The sequence below is a fragment of the Urocampus carinirostris genome, chromosome 1 (genome assembly GCF_059441175.1).
Source record: "Urocampus carinirostris isolate Australia breed hairy pipefish chromosome 1, RoL_Ucar_1.0, whole genome shotgun sequence".
NCBI lineage: Eukaryota > Metazoa > Chordata > Actinopteri > Syngnathiformes > Syngnathidae > Urocampus > Urocampus carinirostris.
Window position 1 is genome coordinate 73,651,990 of NC_142349.1, and position 14,661 is coordinate 73,666,650.

Genomic DNA, 14,661 nt, shown 5'->3' on the forward strand with positions numbered 1-14,661 from the left:
TTGCTGATTTGTCCCCCAAAAAGTGACATTTCCCTATTTTTTATCCAGCATTCTTTTCGCAGACGTGAAAGGCTTCACCAACCTGTCCACCACCTTGTCGGCTCAGGAGCTGGTGAGGATGCTCAACGAGCTCTTTGCCCGCTTTGACCGACTGGCGCACGTGAGAGTCCTCGTCCGTCCTCGTCCTCGTCCGTCCGGGACTGAATCCGTCCCTTCTTTCTCCACAGGAGCACCACTGCCTTCGCATCAAGATCCTGGGCGATTGCTACTATTGCGTTTCGGGTCTCCCTGAACCTCGTCAGGACCACGCCCACTGCTGCGTGGAGATGGGTCTCAGCATGATCCAAACCATCAGGTGAGCGTCCAGACATTTTGCTCCTTCACTATTTCAGTTTGTCAAGGGAGGGGCTGTCCATGATTTTCTGGACTGTGCTGATTACCTTCAGGTTGCTTTCACAAATCGATCTTTGGTGTCAATGGAAAGTAGAAGATACCATAGTCAAAGCTTCATGGTGATCTATTTAGAAGACCAACTTTTTCTGATGAAATCCAGAGAAAATCACCTTTTTTTGGCTTTTTTTTCCACTGTTTTTACAGTTAAAGGGACAGTCTCGCAAGAGTACGAATACAAAAAAACAGACCGAAAGACATTTTCAGCACACATTCATTTAAATACACATTAAACCAGGGATGTCCAACTCATTTTAACTCGGGGGCCACACGATAGAACAAACATTCTGCCGGGGGCCGGACGAGTAGATTGAAGAGAAAGAAAAAGAGAGATAAAGAAATAAGAGAAAGAGGGAGGGAAAAGGAGAGAGGGCGGGACAAAGAAAGAAAAAGAAGAAGAGAGCGTGAGAAACAAAAGAGATAAAAAGTTGTGAGAGAGGGGGAAAAGAAAAGGAGAGGAGTAAAGAAATCCAAAGAGAAATAGAAAGACAGAAGGAGAGAATAGAGAAAAAAAAGCGCGAAGGGTAGGAAGAGAGAAAGAAAAAAGAGAGAAAAGGAAAAAAGGAAGTTAGAGCAAAAGAAGTTAAAAAGACACAGGGAGAGAAAGAGACAAAGAGCAACAAAGGAAGAGAAAAAGAGAGACACGGAGAGGGAGAAAAGGGGTGGAAAAGAAAGAGAGAGAGAGAAATAAATACAGTACAAGTACAGTGTCTTTGTTGGAGGCACCTTTCTTTGGCAACATCAAGTGGACATATTTCAACCTGCGGCTCGTTTTTCTCTTGCGCTTCTCTGAGTGTTGTCTCGCCGGCCGGATTCAATCCCTTAGCGGGCCTGATTTGGCCCGCGGGCCGCCTGTGCATTAAAAGAACTTTAATGATAGTCTCCGTCCACCAGAGGGGCCTAATGGGTTTATTGTGGATAGGTGTATCCAATTAGCCCAAACCTAATTAGTCTGACCCTTGTTAGGAATTAATATTATTAAAATGTACCGTTTACCAAATTTAGATTCAGATTTAATTTCTTAAATAATAAACTAAGTGAATTCCATCGAATTAGCCGAATTAGTGTCTTTGAGTCTTCGTCGAGCCTCTTTTTCGATTGTCCCTCTCGTTCTTTGATCTCCTTCCTCTGCCCACGCCTTTCTCCCAAGCTGGCGTGTCGGCTCCTCCCATGGGGCGGGCCAGAGACTCCCCACGTAGGTTCCACCTCGTCTCCTCCATGTCTGAAGAAACTCAAAACAACACCAAGCGTTTCTGCGTCATCGGGGCTTTGTTCTCCAAACATGGCCTGCCATCCGCGTCAGAAATCAAAATTTAAAAAAAACAAAAAAATTAAAAACGAGCTAAATAACTAGCTAAAAGAGTAAAAAGCCATCTAAATAGTCAGCTAGAAAGCTAAAAACAAAGCTAGATAGCAAGCTAGCTAGCTAGAAAGGATTCCGAATTTTAGTTTGATAACTGGCAAAAAAAATAAAATGTTTGCTGGATAGCATGCAAATAAAAATGTAAAAAGCTAGCTCTATAGCTTGCTAAGTAGCTTGATAGTTAGCTAGAAAGGTAACCTGGTAAAAAATAATTAACAAGGAGCTAGATAAATAGCTAAAAGAGTAAAAAGCCAGCTGAACAACCAGATGGAAAGCTAAAAGAGCGACAGAGCTAGCTAGAAAGGAAGGCAACATTTAGCTCGATAACTAGCAAAAAAAGATAAAATGTTAGCTGGATAGCATTCCAAAAAAATGTAAATAGCTATATAGCTTGCTAAATATTTAAAAAGGTAGCTTCATGGTTAGCTAGAAAGGTAAACCGGAAAAAACTAAAATGGAGCTTGATAACTAGCTTAAATAGTAAAAAGTCAACCATATAGACAAATAGAAAGCTAAGAAAGCTAAATAGGTATCTAGAAAGAAGGCCAAGATTTAGCTTGATAACTAGCACAAAAAGATCAAATGTTAGCTAAATAGCATGGGAAAAAATTTAAAATCTAGCTATATAGCTTGCTAAGTAGCTTGATAGTTAGATAGAAAGGTAAACTGGTTAAAAAATTAAAAACGAGCTAAATAACTAGCTAAAAGAGTAAAAAGCCATCTAAATAGTCAGCTAGAAAGCTAAAAACAAAGCTAGATAGCAAGCTAGCTAGATAGAAAGGATTCCGAATCTTAGCTTGATAACTGGCAAAAAAGATAAAATGTTTGCTAGCTATATAGCTTGCTAAGTAGCTTGATAGTTAGCTAGAAAGGTAAACAGGTAATAAATTAATTAGGAGCGCGATAGCTAGCTAAATCGGTAAAAAGTCATCTAAATAGTCAGCTAAAAAGCTAAAAACAAAGCTAGCCAGCTAGAAAGGATTTTGGATTTTAGCTTGATAACTGGCAAAAAAGATCAAATGTTGGCCCGATAGCATGGGAAAAAATATAAAAAGCTAGCTATATAGCTTGCTAAGTAGCTTGATAGTTAGCTAGAAAGGCAAACTGGTAAAAAAAATAAAAACGAGCTTGATAACTAGCTAAAAGAGTAAAAAGCCAACTAAATAGTCAGCTAGAAAGCTAAAAAAAAGCGACAAAGCTAGCTAATAAGGAAGGCAACATTTAGCTCGATTACTAGCAAAAAAACAATGTTAGCTGGATAGCATGGGAAATAAATGTAAAAAGCTAGTTATATAGCTTGCTAAGTAGCTTGATAGTTAGCTAGAAAGGTAAACTGGTAAAAAATAATTAACAAGGAGCTAGATAAATAGCTAAAAGAGTAAAAAGTTAGCTGAATAACCAGATGGAAAGCTAAAAAAGCCACAGAGCTAGCTAGAAAGGAAGGCAACATTTAGCTCGATAACTAGCACAAAAAAGATCAGATGTTAGCTAGATAGCATGGGAAAAAAATGTAAATAGCTTACTATATAGCTTGATAAGTAGCTTGGTACTTAGCAAGAAAGGTAAACTGGTAAAAAAAAATTGAAAAATGAGCTAGATAACTAGCTAAAAGAGTAAAAAGCCAGCTGAATAATCAGACGGAAAGCTAAAAAAGCCACAGAGCTAGCTAGAAAGGAAGGCAACATTTAGCTCGATAACTAGCACAAAAAAGATCAGATGTTAGCTAGATAGCATGGGAAAAAAATGTAAAAAGCTAGCTATATAGCTTGCTAAGTAGCTTGATAGTTAGCTAGAAAGGTAAACTGGTAAAAAATAATTAACAAGGAGCTAGATAACTAGCTAAAAGAGTAAAAAGCTAGCAGAATAACCAGATGGAAAGCTAAAAAAGCCACAGAGCTAACTAGAAAGGAAGGCAACATTTAGCTCGATAACTAGCAAAAAAAATGTTAGCTAGATAGCATGGGGAAAAAAATGTAAAAAGCTAGCTATATAGCTTGCTAAGTAGCTTGATAGTTAGCTAGAAAGGTAACCTGGTAAAAAAATTATCAACGAGCTAGATAACTAGCCAAAAGAGTAAAAAGCCAGCTGAACAACCAGATGGAAAGTTAAAAGAGCGACAGAGCTAGCTAGAAAGGAAGGCAACATTTAGCTTGATAACTAGCAAACAAAGATAAAATGTTAGCTAGATAGCATGCAAAAAATGTAAATAGCTATATAGCTTGCTAAATAATTAAAAAGGTAGCTTCATGGTTAGCTAGAAAGGTAAACAGGTAAAAAACTAAAATGGAGCTAGATAACTAGCTAAAAGATCAGATGTTAGCTATATAGCATGGGAAAAAATGTAAAAAGCTAGCTATATAGCTTGCTAAGTAGCTTGATAGTTAGCTAGAAAGGTAAACTGGTAAAAAATAATTAACAAGGAGCTAGATAACTAGCTAAAAGAGTAAAAAGCTAGCTGAATAACCAGATGGAAAGCTGAAAAAGCCACAGAGCTAGCTAGAAAGCTAAGCAACATTTAGCTCGATAAATAGCAAAAAAAAGCTAGATAGCATGCATTTTTTTCTGTGATTTTCCAGGTTTTCTTTCTCTTTTGATCTCCCGCCAAAATCAAATACCAATCAGGACCAAAAACAGACGAAAATAAAACTGGAACCCGAAATTAAACAGTACAAAAATAAACGGGAACGATACCGGACTGGAAATATCGGCCTGTAGCTCAAAATCGAACGATGCTATTTCGACGGTTCTCATTTAGAAGAAAATCCAAAACGATTCCGCTTTTTGCGATTGGGTCCTCAGGTACGTACGTTCCCGCACCAAACACGACATCGACATGCGGATCGGAATCCATTCCGGTTCGGTTCTTTGCGGAGTTCTGGGACTTCGGAAGTGGCAGTTCGACGTCTGGTCCTGGGACGTCGACATCGCCAACAAGCTGGAGTCCGGAGGAATACCCGGGTGAGTTCCCGCGTTAGAGAAACCTGCAAAACTCATCCATTCCATCCATTATCTGCACCGCTTATCCACAGTAGGGTCGCGGGGGTGCTGGAGCAGTGGGCAGGGAACACCCTCAACTGATTGCCAGGGCACACAGGGACAGACAACCAACCATATGATCTTTCACACCTAGGGACCATTTGAACCTCCATCCATCCATCCATTATCTGCACCGCTTATCCACAGTAAGGCCGCGGGGGTGCTGGAGCCCATCCTAGCTATCTTCGGGCAGTGGGCAGGGGACACCCTCAACTGGCTGCCAGGGCACACAGGGACAGACAACCAACCATATGATCATTCACACCTAGGGACAATTTGAACCTTCATCCATCTATCCATTATCTGCACCGCTTATCCACAGTAGGGTCACGGGGGTGCTGGAGCCCATCCCAGCTAGCTTCGGGCAGTGGGCAGGGGATATCCTCACCTGGTCGCAAGGCACACAGAGACAGACAATTCGCTCGCTCATTCACACCTCGGGAGATTTCGGTTAGGCCAATCAACCTGACATGCATGTTTTTGGAATGTGGGAGGAAACCGGAGGAGAACCACGCAAACACGGGAGAACATGCAAACTCCACCCAAGAAAGTTCGATCTCATGACCTCACGCGCTAACAACTGCGCCGCCGTGCTGCCACCTGCAAAACCATTCCAATTTCGTTGTCACAATATGTTAACCCATTTTGTAACAATGACAATAAAGGTATATTCTATTCTATTCTATTCTAAAATGAAAATGGACTGCATTTCAAGTCACTGGAGACCACAAGTAGCGCTTTACAATGTACTTCACACTTACCCATTCACACACACACTCACACACCAATAGCGGATGACAAAAACAGAACAGTTGAAACCAGGAAATTGATCAGGGAAAGCCCTCGCGAACGAAGCGTGGTCGGAACAAGTCAGTCAGCCAAAACGGGAGACGGAGCATGGTCGGAGATCAGAACAAGTCGGGCAACCAGGACGGGAGACAAAAGCGTAATAAGAACAAGTCGGGTAGCTGGGACGAGCGGGAAGCCAGGGATCGGGGCTTGATAGAGGAAAAAGAATCGGGCAGGATACGGGTAGCCGGGACAGGTGAACGGAGCTCGGATCGGGAATTGATACAGGAAACAGAATCAGGATACAGGTAGCCGGGACAGCAGAACGGAGCTTGGATCGGGGATCGATACAGGAAACAGAATCAGGATACGGGTAGCCAAGACAGAATAACGGAGCTTGGATCGGGGATCGATACAGGAAACAGAATCAGGATACGGGTAGCCAGGACAGAAGAACGTAGCTTGGATCGGTGATCGATACAGGAAACAGAATCAGGATACAGGTAGCCAGGACAGGAGAACAGAGCTTAGATCGGGGAACGATACAGGAAACAGAATCAGGACACGGGTAGCCGGGACAGCAGAACAGAGCTTGGATCGGGGATCGATACGGGAAACAGAATCAGGATATGGGTAGCCAGGACAGGAGAACGTAGCTTGGATCGGGGAACGATACAGGAGACAGAATCAGGAAACAGGTAGCCGGGACAGGAAAACAGAGCTCAGATCGGGGATCGATACAGGAAACAGAATCAAAATACAGGTAGCCGGGACAGTAGAACGGAGCGTGGATCGGGGATCGATGCAGGAAACAGAATCGGGATACGGGTAGCCGGGACAGGAGGACAGAGCTTGGATCGGGGAACGATACGGGAAACAGAATCAGGATACGGGTAGCCGGGATGATGATGATTTCCTATTGGTCAAATTTGCTCATTTTAAGAGCAATTGGAAGGAATATTGACGGAGGGTGTCCTTCCCTTTCAGCCGCATCCACATCTCCAAAGCGTCCCTGGACTGTCTGAACGGCGCCTACGAGGTGGAGGCGGGCCACGGCAAAGACCGCAACGATTTCCTCCGCCGCCACAATATCGACACCTACCTGATCAAGCAACCTCAGGACGTCCTTTTGGCCCTTCCCGAGGACGTGGCCAAGGAAGCCGCCGCCGCCGCCGCCGCCAGCAACGCCGCCGAGAGCCGAAACAGCAACGCCGCCTTCAACGAAGCTTCCTGGAGCCCCGAACTTCCCTTCGACAACATCGTCGGGAAGCACAATGTGAGGAGACTAGAAAACCTCGAAAAACCTCCCAAAAATGGCTAATTCAGTCACAAAACGATGCAGTTTCCCTCCAGCGCGGTATTTTGAAGTCAATGTCGGCACGAGATTGAGTAAATAAGAGCAAGCGTGCGTGGGAGCTCCAGTTATTGCGCCAGGAGAGAGGGGGAGGGGGACAACAGAGGCAGACGAGGGAATGGAAGAAATAGCTTTTTAAAAAAACAAAAACAAAAAAAACGCCATGAGATAGAGCAAGAGAAAAAGTAGCTGCAGACTTGATGTCGTTTTTTTCTTTCTCTCTTTCTTTCTTTCCTTCTTTCTTTCTTTCTTTTTTTCTTTCTTTCTTTCTAAATTATTTTTTGCTCTGTCTCTTTCTCTCTCTCTCTCTCTCTCTCTCTCTCTCTATTTCTCTATTTTCTTCTTTCTTTTTATTTTATCTGTCTCCCTCTTTCGTTCTCTCTCTCTTTAACTCTCACACTTTCTCTTTGTGTGTCTTTCATTCTCCCTTTCTCTCCATCCATTTCTCTCTCTCTCTCTCTCTCTCTCTCACTCTCTCTCCACCCCCCCCCTCTCTCTATGTTTCTCTCTCCCTCCCCTCCCTTCTTTTTTTCTCTCCATCTCTTTGTCTCCCTCTTTTTTTATTTTTTCTGTTTTGTCTCTCGCTTTCTCCTTTACTCTCTCTCCATTCATCTCTCTCTCTCTCTCTCTCTCTCTCTCTCTCTCTCTCTTGCTCTCTTTCTCTCTCTCTCCCCCTCTTGCTCTACTTCTTTCTTTCTCTTTCTTTCTTTATTTCCTTCTTTGTCTCCCTTTATCTTTGTCTCTCTCTTTTTCTTTCTTTTTCTGTTTTGCCACTCTCTTTCTCTCTCTCTATTTCTCTATTTGTTCTCTCTCCCTTGCTTTCTCTCCATCTCACTCTATTTCTTTCTTGCGATCTTTCTTTCTTTCTTTCCTTTTTGGTCTCTCTTTAGCTCTTTGTCTCTTTCTTTTTCTTTCTTTCTCTGTTTTGTCTCTGTCTTTCTCCATTTCTTTCCCTCCATTCTCTCTTGTTCTCTCTCCCTTGCTCTCTCTCCATCTCTCTCCATCTCACTCTATTTCTTTCTTTTGTTCTTTCTGACGTTCTTTCTTTCTTTTTTTCTTTTTCTTCCCTTCTTTCTTTCTTTTTCTTTCTTTCTCTGTTTTGTCTCTGTCTTTCTCCATTTCTCTCCCTCCATTCTCTCTTGTTCTCTCTCCCTTGCTATCTCTCCATCTCACTCTATTTCTTTCTTTTGTTTTTTCTGACGTTCTTTCTTTCTTTTTTTCTTTTTCTTCCCTTCTTTCTTTCTTTTTCTTTCTTCCTCTCTAATCCACAAGTCGGGCCGCCTGTTTTTTTTCCCAGCACGCGTCCTCTGAGCTCAAGCGAGTCCCACACCCCTTACGTAAGGTTCGAACCCGTGGCCGAGCCGCCACCCGGTGAGCCGGCACGGCACCTTCACAGACGGCATTTGATGTGGGGCGTCTTGAAAAAGTCTACACCCCCCTACCCCCTCTTCCCCAGGCTCTCACAATGGCCGCCGGCGTGCATATGAAAGGATCAGCTCGCGGGTTCTGAAGCACCTTTCATGTCATTTGTGCTCCACGCTTTTCTTTTTTTCTTTCTTATGTTGCCTTCGTCCAGGGGGGGTGTTTTTTTTGCAACAACGTTTTTGTTGTTTTTGACATAGTTCATGTTTTTATGATTTTATTACACCGCTAATATTTTTAACACGAAGAGATACATAGTGGTCAATCTCAGGGATAGTGACAAACATTTTACCGAAAAAAGCTAATTTCTTAAAAAAAATTCTCATTCATAAACACATACATTAATACTTTATGAAGCTAATATTATCATAATAATAATAATAAGACAAAATATGCCGAGTGTAGTCCACTTATCAATTTATTTAGCCGAATCAAAGAGTTGAACAAATCGGATCTTTCTGCCGTGCCGATATTACGATCGTGTGCAGGAGACGACGAGGTTCCGGGGTCTTCCCCTCTTATCGCCCATGCCGATGAAATGTTCACGCCTCTTGATAAAGCCTCTGGCTGATTGGTCTGCGCCGTGTTGATGCAAATTTCCCAATAGTCCTTTGAAGCTTGGGAGAAGGGTGATAGGTCATGGCCCTCTGGACAGAATGGGGCACGACACACACATTCCGACCCAGACGCCAACAGCCACAGACACTAATTGGCTATTGGACTCTTTTTAAACTCCCGTCTTCCTCAAAGAACCCGTCAGATCGTCTGCGAACCTATGCTCCCAGCTAGGCAAGCTTTTGTAAATCTCCGACTCTATCCTGCCCTGTTTTCTGTCTGATTCACGTTGCCGACCGCTTTTCTGGACCCGTTTATGTTTCTGCTCCCGTCCCGTCCATCGACCTGTTTTTTCTCACTGTCTACGACTACCTTTGCTCGACACGGAAGTGCCACTTCTGCGTTCCTGCTATCTGCTATTTGTGACCAACGATCATTGGATCGTGGATGCAAGTCCAGTTCTGCTTCTTCATACAGAACAAGTGACAATATTCATGACCAAAGTAAAAAAAAGATTACTTTACTTATCTTGGGAAAAGGAAACGAAAAATAATCTTCCCAATTTTTGCACATGGCTTCCGGCAGCCATCTTTCATTTTGGAACAGGCATATTATGGGCAGGCTCAAAATAGAAGCGGAGCATTAATGCTTGCTCTCACGGTTCAAATTTCAGTCTGAAAAATTGAAAAACAAGTTATGTCAGGACCAGAACGGAGACAGGACCCACTTGCGTTACGTTTCTCTCAGTTTTATTGGGAAGAAGGAAAAGAATTGCACACACGATCCGGTGATCGCTGGTCGCTCTGAACGCGGAAGTGGGACTTCTGTGGCGAGCGATGGCGGTGTCGGGAACGGAAAAAACAGGAGAGCAAAAAAAAAGCGGTCGGGATCAGAATCGAGACGAAAGCCAGGAGAGGAGAGTAGACGTGGTCGAGTTTAAAAACTGATCGTTATTCTGGACGGGAGAACAGACGGGGTCGAGATCAAAACAGGTCGTGATTCGGGACGGGAGAATAGACTTCGTCGAAATCAAAACAGGTCGTGATTCGGGACGGGAGAGCAGACGTGGTCGAGATCAAAACAGATCATAGCGGGACAGGCGAAAAAGGGCTTGCCGTGTAAAAACAGAGATTCGCAGACGGACCGACAAAAGGCGACTGACAGGACAGAGTTTAAATACTGACAGGGAGCCAATCTGTCAACAAGCTGCAGCTGGCGCCACACGGGCGGGGCCAATCGGGCGCCATGGCAACCGTGACACGTTACGCAACTCCCTTGTTTTTAATTTCATTTTCCGTGTTCGGATTTGCATGTGCACCAAGATGGCGTCTTCTTCCTCTATTGTTTTTATGTTTTCATTGTGTATGCATGTCCCCCCCGCCCCATCCCCCTTTTAGACTTTGGCGGCGCTAACGAGAAATTCGCTAAATCTTCTCCCCAACCACCTCGCTCAAGCGTTGCATGCCCGCTCGGAGGAAAAGCCGGTAGAGAGCGCCCCCCGCTGGCGAGGAGGCCGCAACTCGCACCCAGAACGTATCCGAACCTTCTCGCTCGTCTTTAAAGACGCACGCCTGGAACATAAGGTAGCTAGCTAACTAGCCAGCTAGCTAGCGAGCTAACTCGCCAACCCTTTGGCTTCGTCCTTTTTCTTCTTCTCTGTTGTTTTAGGATTTTTCCCACATTCCCCCCCCAAAGCTGTGTCGTGAAAAAGTATTTGCCCCCTTCCTGATTTCTGTGTTTTTTTCGAATTTATCACTCACAAAGGTTTCAGATGATCAAAGTAATTTTAATAACACACAGAGACAACCCAAGGATATAGAAAATGCCATTTTGAATAGTTAATTCTATTTTTTAAGGCACAGAAAAATCCAAACCTATCCAACGTTCTCCTTCAGGACTTTCTGCTGAACACCAGAATTCATGATTCCGTCCACCACGGCTAGTTGTCCAAGTCCTGAGGCAGCAAAGCAGCCCCAGACCATGACACTGCCACCACCATGCTTAACGATTGGCATCCTGTTCTTTTGGGCAAATGCTTTGCCTTTTTTACGTCAGATGTACAACTTCCAAAAAGTTCTATTTTTGACTTATTAGTCCACAGAATGTTTCTCCAAAAGTGTTGAGGATCATCAAGATGCTTTAAGGAAAATGTGAGCCGACTCTTTGTGTTCTGACCAGAGTGTTTCTTATAGTGGATTTAGGAGGTAGATCGCTCGTCCTGAGATCAAAAGATCGCTGGTTCGATTCCCGGCTCCTCCGTGTTATATGTCGAAGTGTCCTTGGGCAAGACACTGAATCCCTAATGCCCCCAATAAGCCTTGAATGGCTGCATGGCCGCTATTGGTGTGTGAGTGTGTGTGAATGGGTAAGTGTGAAGCACATTGTAAAGTGCTTTGGGAGGTCTTCATTGACTCGAAAAGCGCTATAGAAATGCAGACCATTTACCATTCAGACCATTTAACTGAGGCCAGCGAGACCCGCAGTTCCTTGGATGTTTCTCCAGGTTCTTTTGTAACCTCCTGGATGAGTTTCATCACAGTCTTGGAATAATCTGAGATGCTGGCCTGTGGAATTGAACTCCGTTTTCCCCAAAACTTTGGTTAGTTACAGTTACTTTGTGATTTTACTTGAAAATTTCTGTGCTTTATGAAATGTAATATTTCAAAATGGAATGGAATGGTCTGCATTTTTATAAGGCTGCAAGACGCCTACCTGCTTATTGGGGGCAATAGGGATTCAGTGTTTTGCCCAAGGACATTTCAACATATAACACGGAGGAGCCTGGAATCGAACCTGAGACCTCTTGATCCCAAGACGAGCGCTCTACCTCCTGAGCTAATGCCGCCCAGTCCTTGTTCAAAGTCAACAAAACTACCCCAACAAGAGGCACTTATTGTTCTCAGAAAACAAATGAGTGCTTTAGTCGGAGCAATTTTGGTGACAAATGAGCCATTTTTGTATTTCCTTGGGTTGTTTTTTTTTGGAGATAATAAAGTCCTTGTGAGTGATACACATGCAAAAAAGACAGAAACAAAGAACGGGGCAAAATCTTTTTCACAACACTGTAAAACAATTGAGCCTTCTTTCCAATAATTCTCTGACTCTGCCTCTTGCCCCGCCCCTTCCCTTGTTTTGCCAATCGTTTTGTGTATTTGTGCAGTGATTTATGATTTTTCTTTTGTTCAGATTCCTTTTTCCAAAGGTGTGTGCAAATGCTAACTTCCTCGGAAAAGGTCAGCGGACGGCGGGCTCTGTTGCACGTTAACTAGCAGCTAATGGCTAGCAACTAGCGCTAACAAGCCTCCCAGAAAATGGCAACAAAATATGTTTACATTTTTAGGACAGAAATTGTGACTCCCTTACCAGCTAATGGATAGCAACTAGCGCTAACAAGCCCCCCAAAAAATCCAGACAAAATCTCTTTACATTCACATGATAATATTCCCTACTCTACTATTAGCCAACAGCTAGCATTTAGCACTCACCAGCCCCAAATATCAGCTGAAAAAATCAATTTTAATCAGCTTAGAAGTGATTGTGAATCAACTTGCAGGTGATTGCTAGTAGCTAGCAATAAAAAAGGACCAAAAAATGTCAAGCACTTTCCATTTTCATTTGCATGACCTTATTTGTGTACTAACTAGCAGCTAATGGCTAGCAGCTAGTACTAAAAAAAAAACATCTGAGCAAATTCTGTTTACATTTGCATGAGAGTCATCAATACTCCACTATTAGCTGATAGCTAGCAGTTAGCGCTAACTTGCATGACTATAATGGTGACACAACTATTAAGTCATGGCTAGCAATTAGCGCTAACAAGGCTTAAAAGACCTCTGAACAGATTTTTGATTTTAAAAATCATGACTGTAACTATGACTAAACCAGTAACTAACAGCTAGTAGCTAGCGCTAACAGGCCCCAAAAATATCTGAACCGAATCCGTTTTCGTTTGCATGAGAGTAATTGATACTCAACTACAAGCTAATGGCTAGCAATTGGCGCTAACAAGGCTTAAAAGACCTCTGAACAATTTTTTTAATAATCTTGACTGTAACTATGACTAAAGGAGTAGCTAACAGCTAGTAGCTAGCGCTAATAAGCCCCAAAAACATCTGAACCAAATCCGTCTTCGTTTGCATGAGAGTAATTGTTACTCAACTACAAGCTAATGGCTAGTAATTAGCGCTAACAAGGCTTAAAGGACCTCTCAACAGAACTAATTGTGACTTGACTAGTAGCTAACAGCTAGCAGCTAGCGCTAACAGGCCCCAAAAACATCTGAACCGAATTTGTTTTCGTTTGCATGAGAGTAAATGCTACTCAACTACAAGCTAATGGCTAGCAATTAGCGCTAAAAAGGCTTAAAAGACCTCAGAGCAGAATTCAATGTAATTTACATGATTGTAATTGTGACCTGACTAGTAGCTTAAAGCTAGTAGCTAGCGCTAACAGGCCCCAGAGACACAATCCATTTTTATATGCATGAGATTAATTGTTCTTCGACTACAAGCTAATGGCTAGCAATTAGCGCTAACAAGGGTTAAAAGAACTCTGAACAGAAGTCAATGTAATTTACATGATTGAAATTGTGACGTGACTAGTAGCTAATAGCTAGTAACTAGCGCTAACAAGCCCCAAAAACATCTGAACCGAATCCGTTTTCGTTTGCATGAGAATAAGTGTTACTCAACTATAAGCTAATGGCTAGCAGTTAGTGCTAACAAGGCTTTAAAGACCTCTGAACAGAATTAGATGTAATTTACATGACTGTAATTGTGACCTGACTAATAGCTAGCAGCTAGCGCTAACAAGCCTGCCGACCGCTCCCGTCTCTTTCGTCGTGTAGCTTCAAGCGCGCTAAGCTAATATGCTTGGCGGGTGGCGTCCTCGTCGTCGTGGCGACGTTATTTCCGATCTCACCGATTTCCCGATGTTTTTTCACGCTAGTATTCGCAGATGAGAGACGAAGTTTTCAAGTCCAACCTGGTCTGCGCCTTCATCGTGCTTCTCTTCATCACCACTATACAAAGTCTGCTGCCCTCCACCAGGTGAAATCTCTTTTCTCAGCTAAGCTAACGCGGCTAGCTTGCACGATCCAGCGACACTAGATTTTAGCTAGCCCAGCTAGCTTCCACAAGATAGTGATACTAGCTTTTAGCTAGCCCAGCTAGCTTGCACAATACAGCGATACTAGCTTTTCTTTGGTCAGGACGGCGCCGATGGCGGCGCAGCTATCGGCGCTAACGGCGCTGCAGGCGTTCCTGGTGCTAGCTACCACAGCGGAGGACTACAAGTGTTTGCCGCTAGCGCTGCGCCAGGCCTGCTGCTGGATCAACGAGAGCTACGCCGCTCGCAACGTGGTGGTCTTCCTCGCCATCCTCATCAACTTCATGGCCGCTATCATCAACATGGTAAGACCCGAGCCGCTTCATTGCGCGATCGATCGGGACGTGCCGGATTCTAACTCTGTTCCCGCAGCTGTGGTGCGACGTACACGACTCGGCTGCCGGGAAGAACCGGACTCTGGACAGCGTGGATGCCGGTACTGATATCTGCCTGTATCCTGAGGTAAGCGTTCATCAACTCAAAGGCTTTTGGGCAAGGGCTTAGGGTTGGAACAAGGGTCAAGGATTATGTCCTAAAGGGTGGTTTAAAGGCAAAGTGTTGAATTAAGATTTAAGGGTTGAGGCCT

The 14,661-nt window shown here is 43.6% G+C and overlaps 1 protein-coding gene across 6 annotated transcripts in view; it reads left to right on the forward strand.

Moving 5' to 3' along the window:
- The window catches only part of adcy8 (adenylate cyclase 8 (brain)), an 80,399-nt gene that overhangs the window by 40,580 nt on the left and 25,158 nt on the right, over positions 1-14,661 (forward strand). For 5 of the 6 annotated variants that reach the window (XR_015852341.1, XM_088350589.1, XM_088350585.1 and 2 more), the window contains exons 4-11: positions 49-160; positions 228-355; positions 4,613-4,771; positions 6,626-6,914; positions 10,367-10,552; positions 13,917-14,017; positions 14,179-14,380; positions 14,448-14,537. Coding sequence is in view for 5 of the 6 variants with exons in the window: in XM_088350589.1 (XP_088206715.1) it covers positions 49-160; positions 228-355; positions 4,613-4,771; positions 6,626-6,914; positions 10,367-10,552; positions 13,917-14,017; positions 14,179-14,380; positions 14,448-14,537 (1,267 nt within the window). In the remaining variant the exon portion in view is untranslated. The remainder of the gene's footprint in view (positions 1-48; positions 161-227; positions 356-4,612; positions 4,772-6,625; positions 6,915-10,366; positions 10,553-13,916; positions 14,018-14,178; positions 14,381-14,447; positions 14,538-14,661) is intronic. The other variant, XM_088350588.1, reaches the window with a different exon arrangement.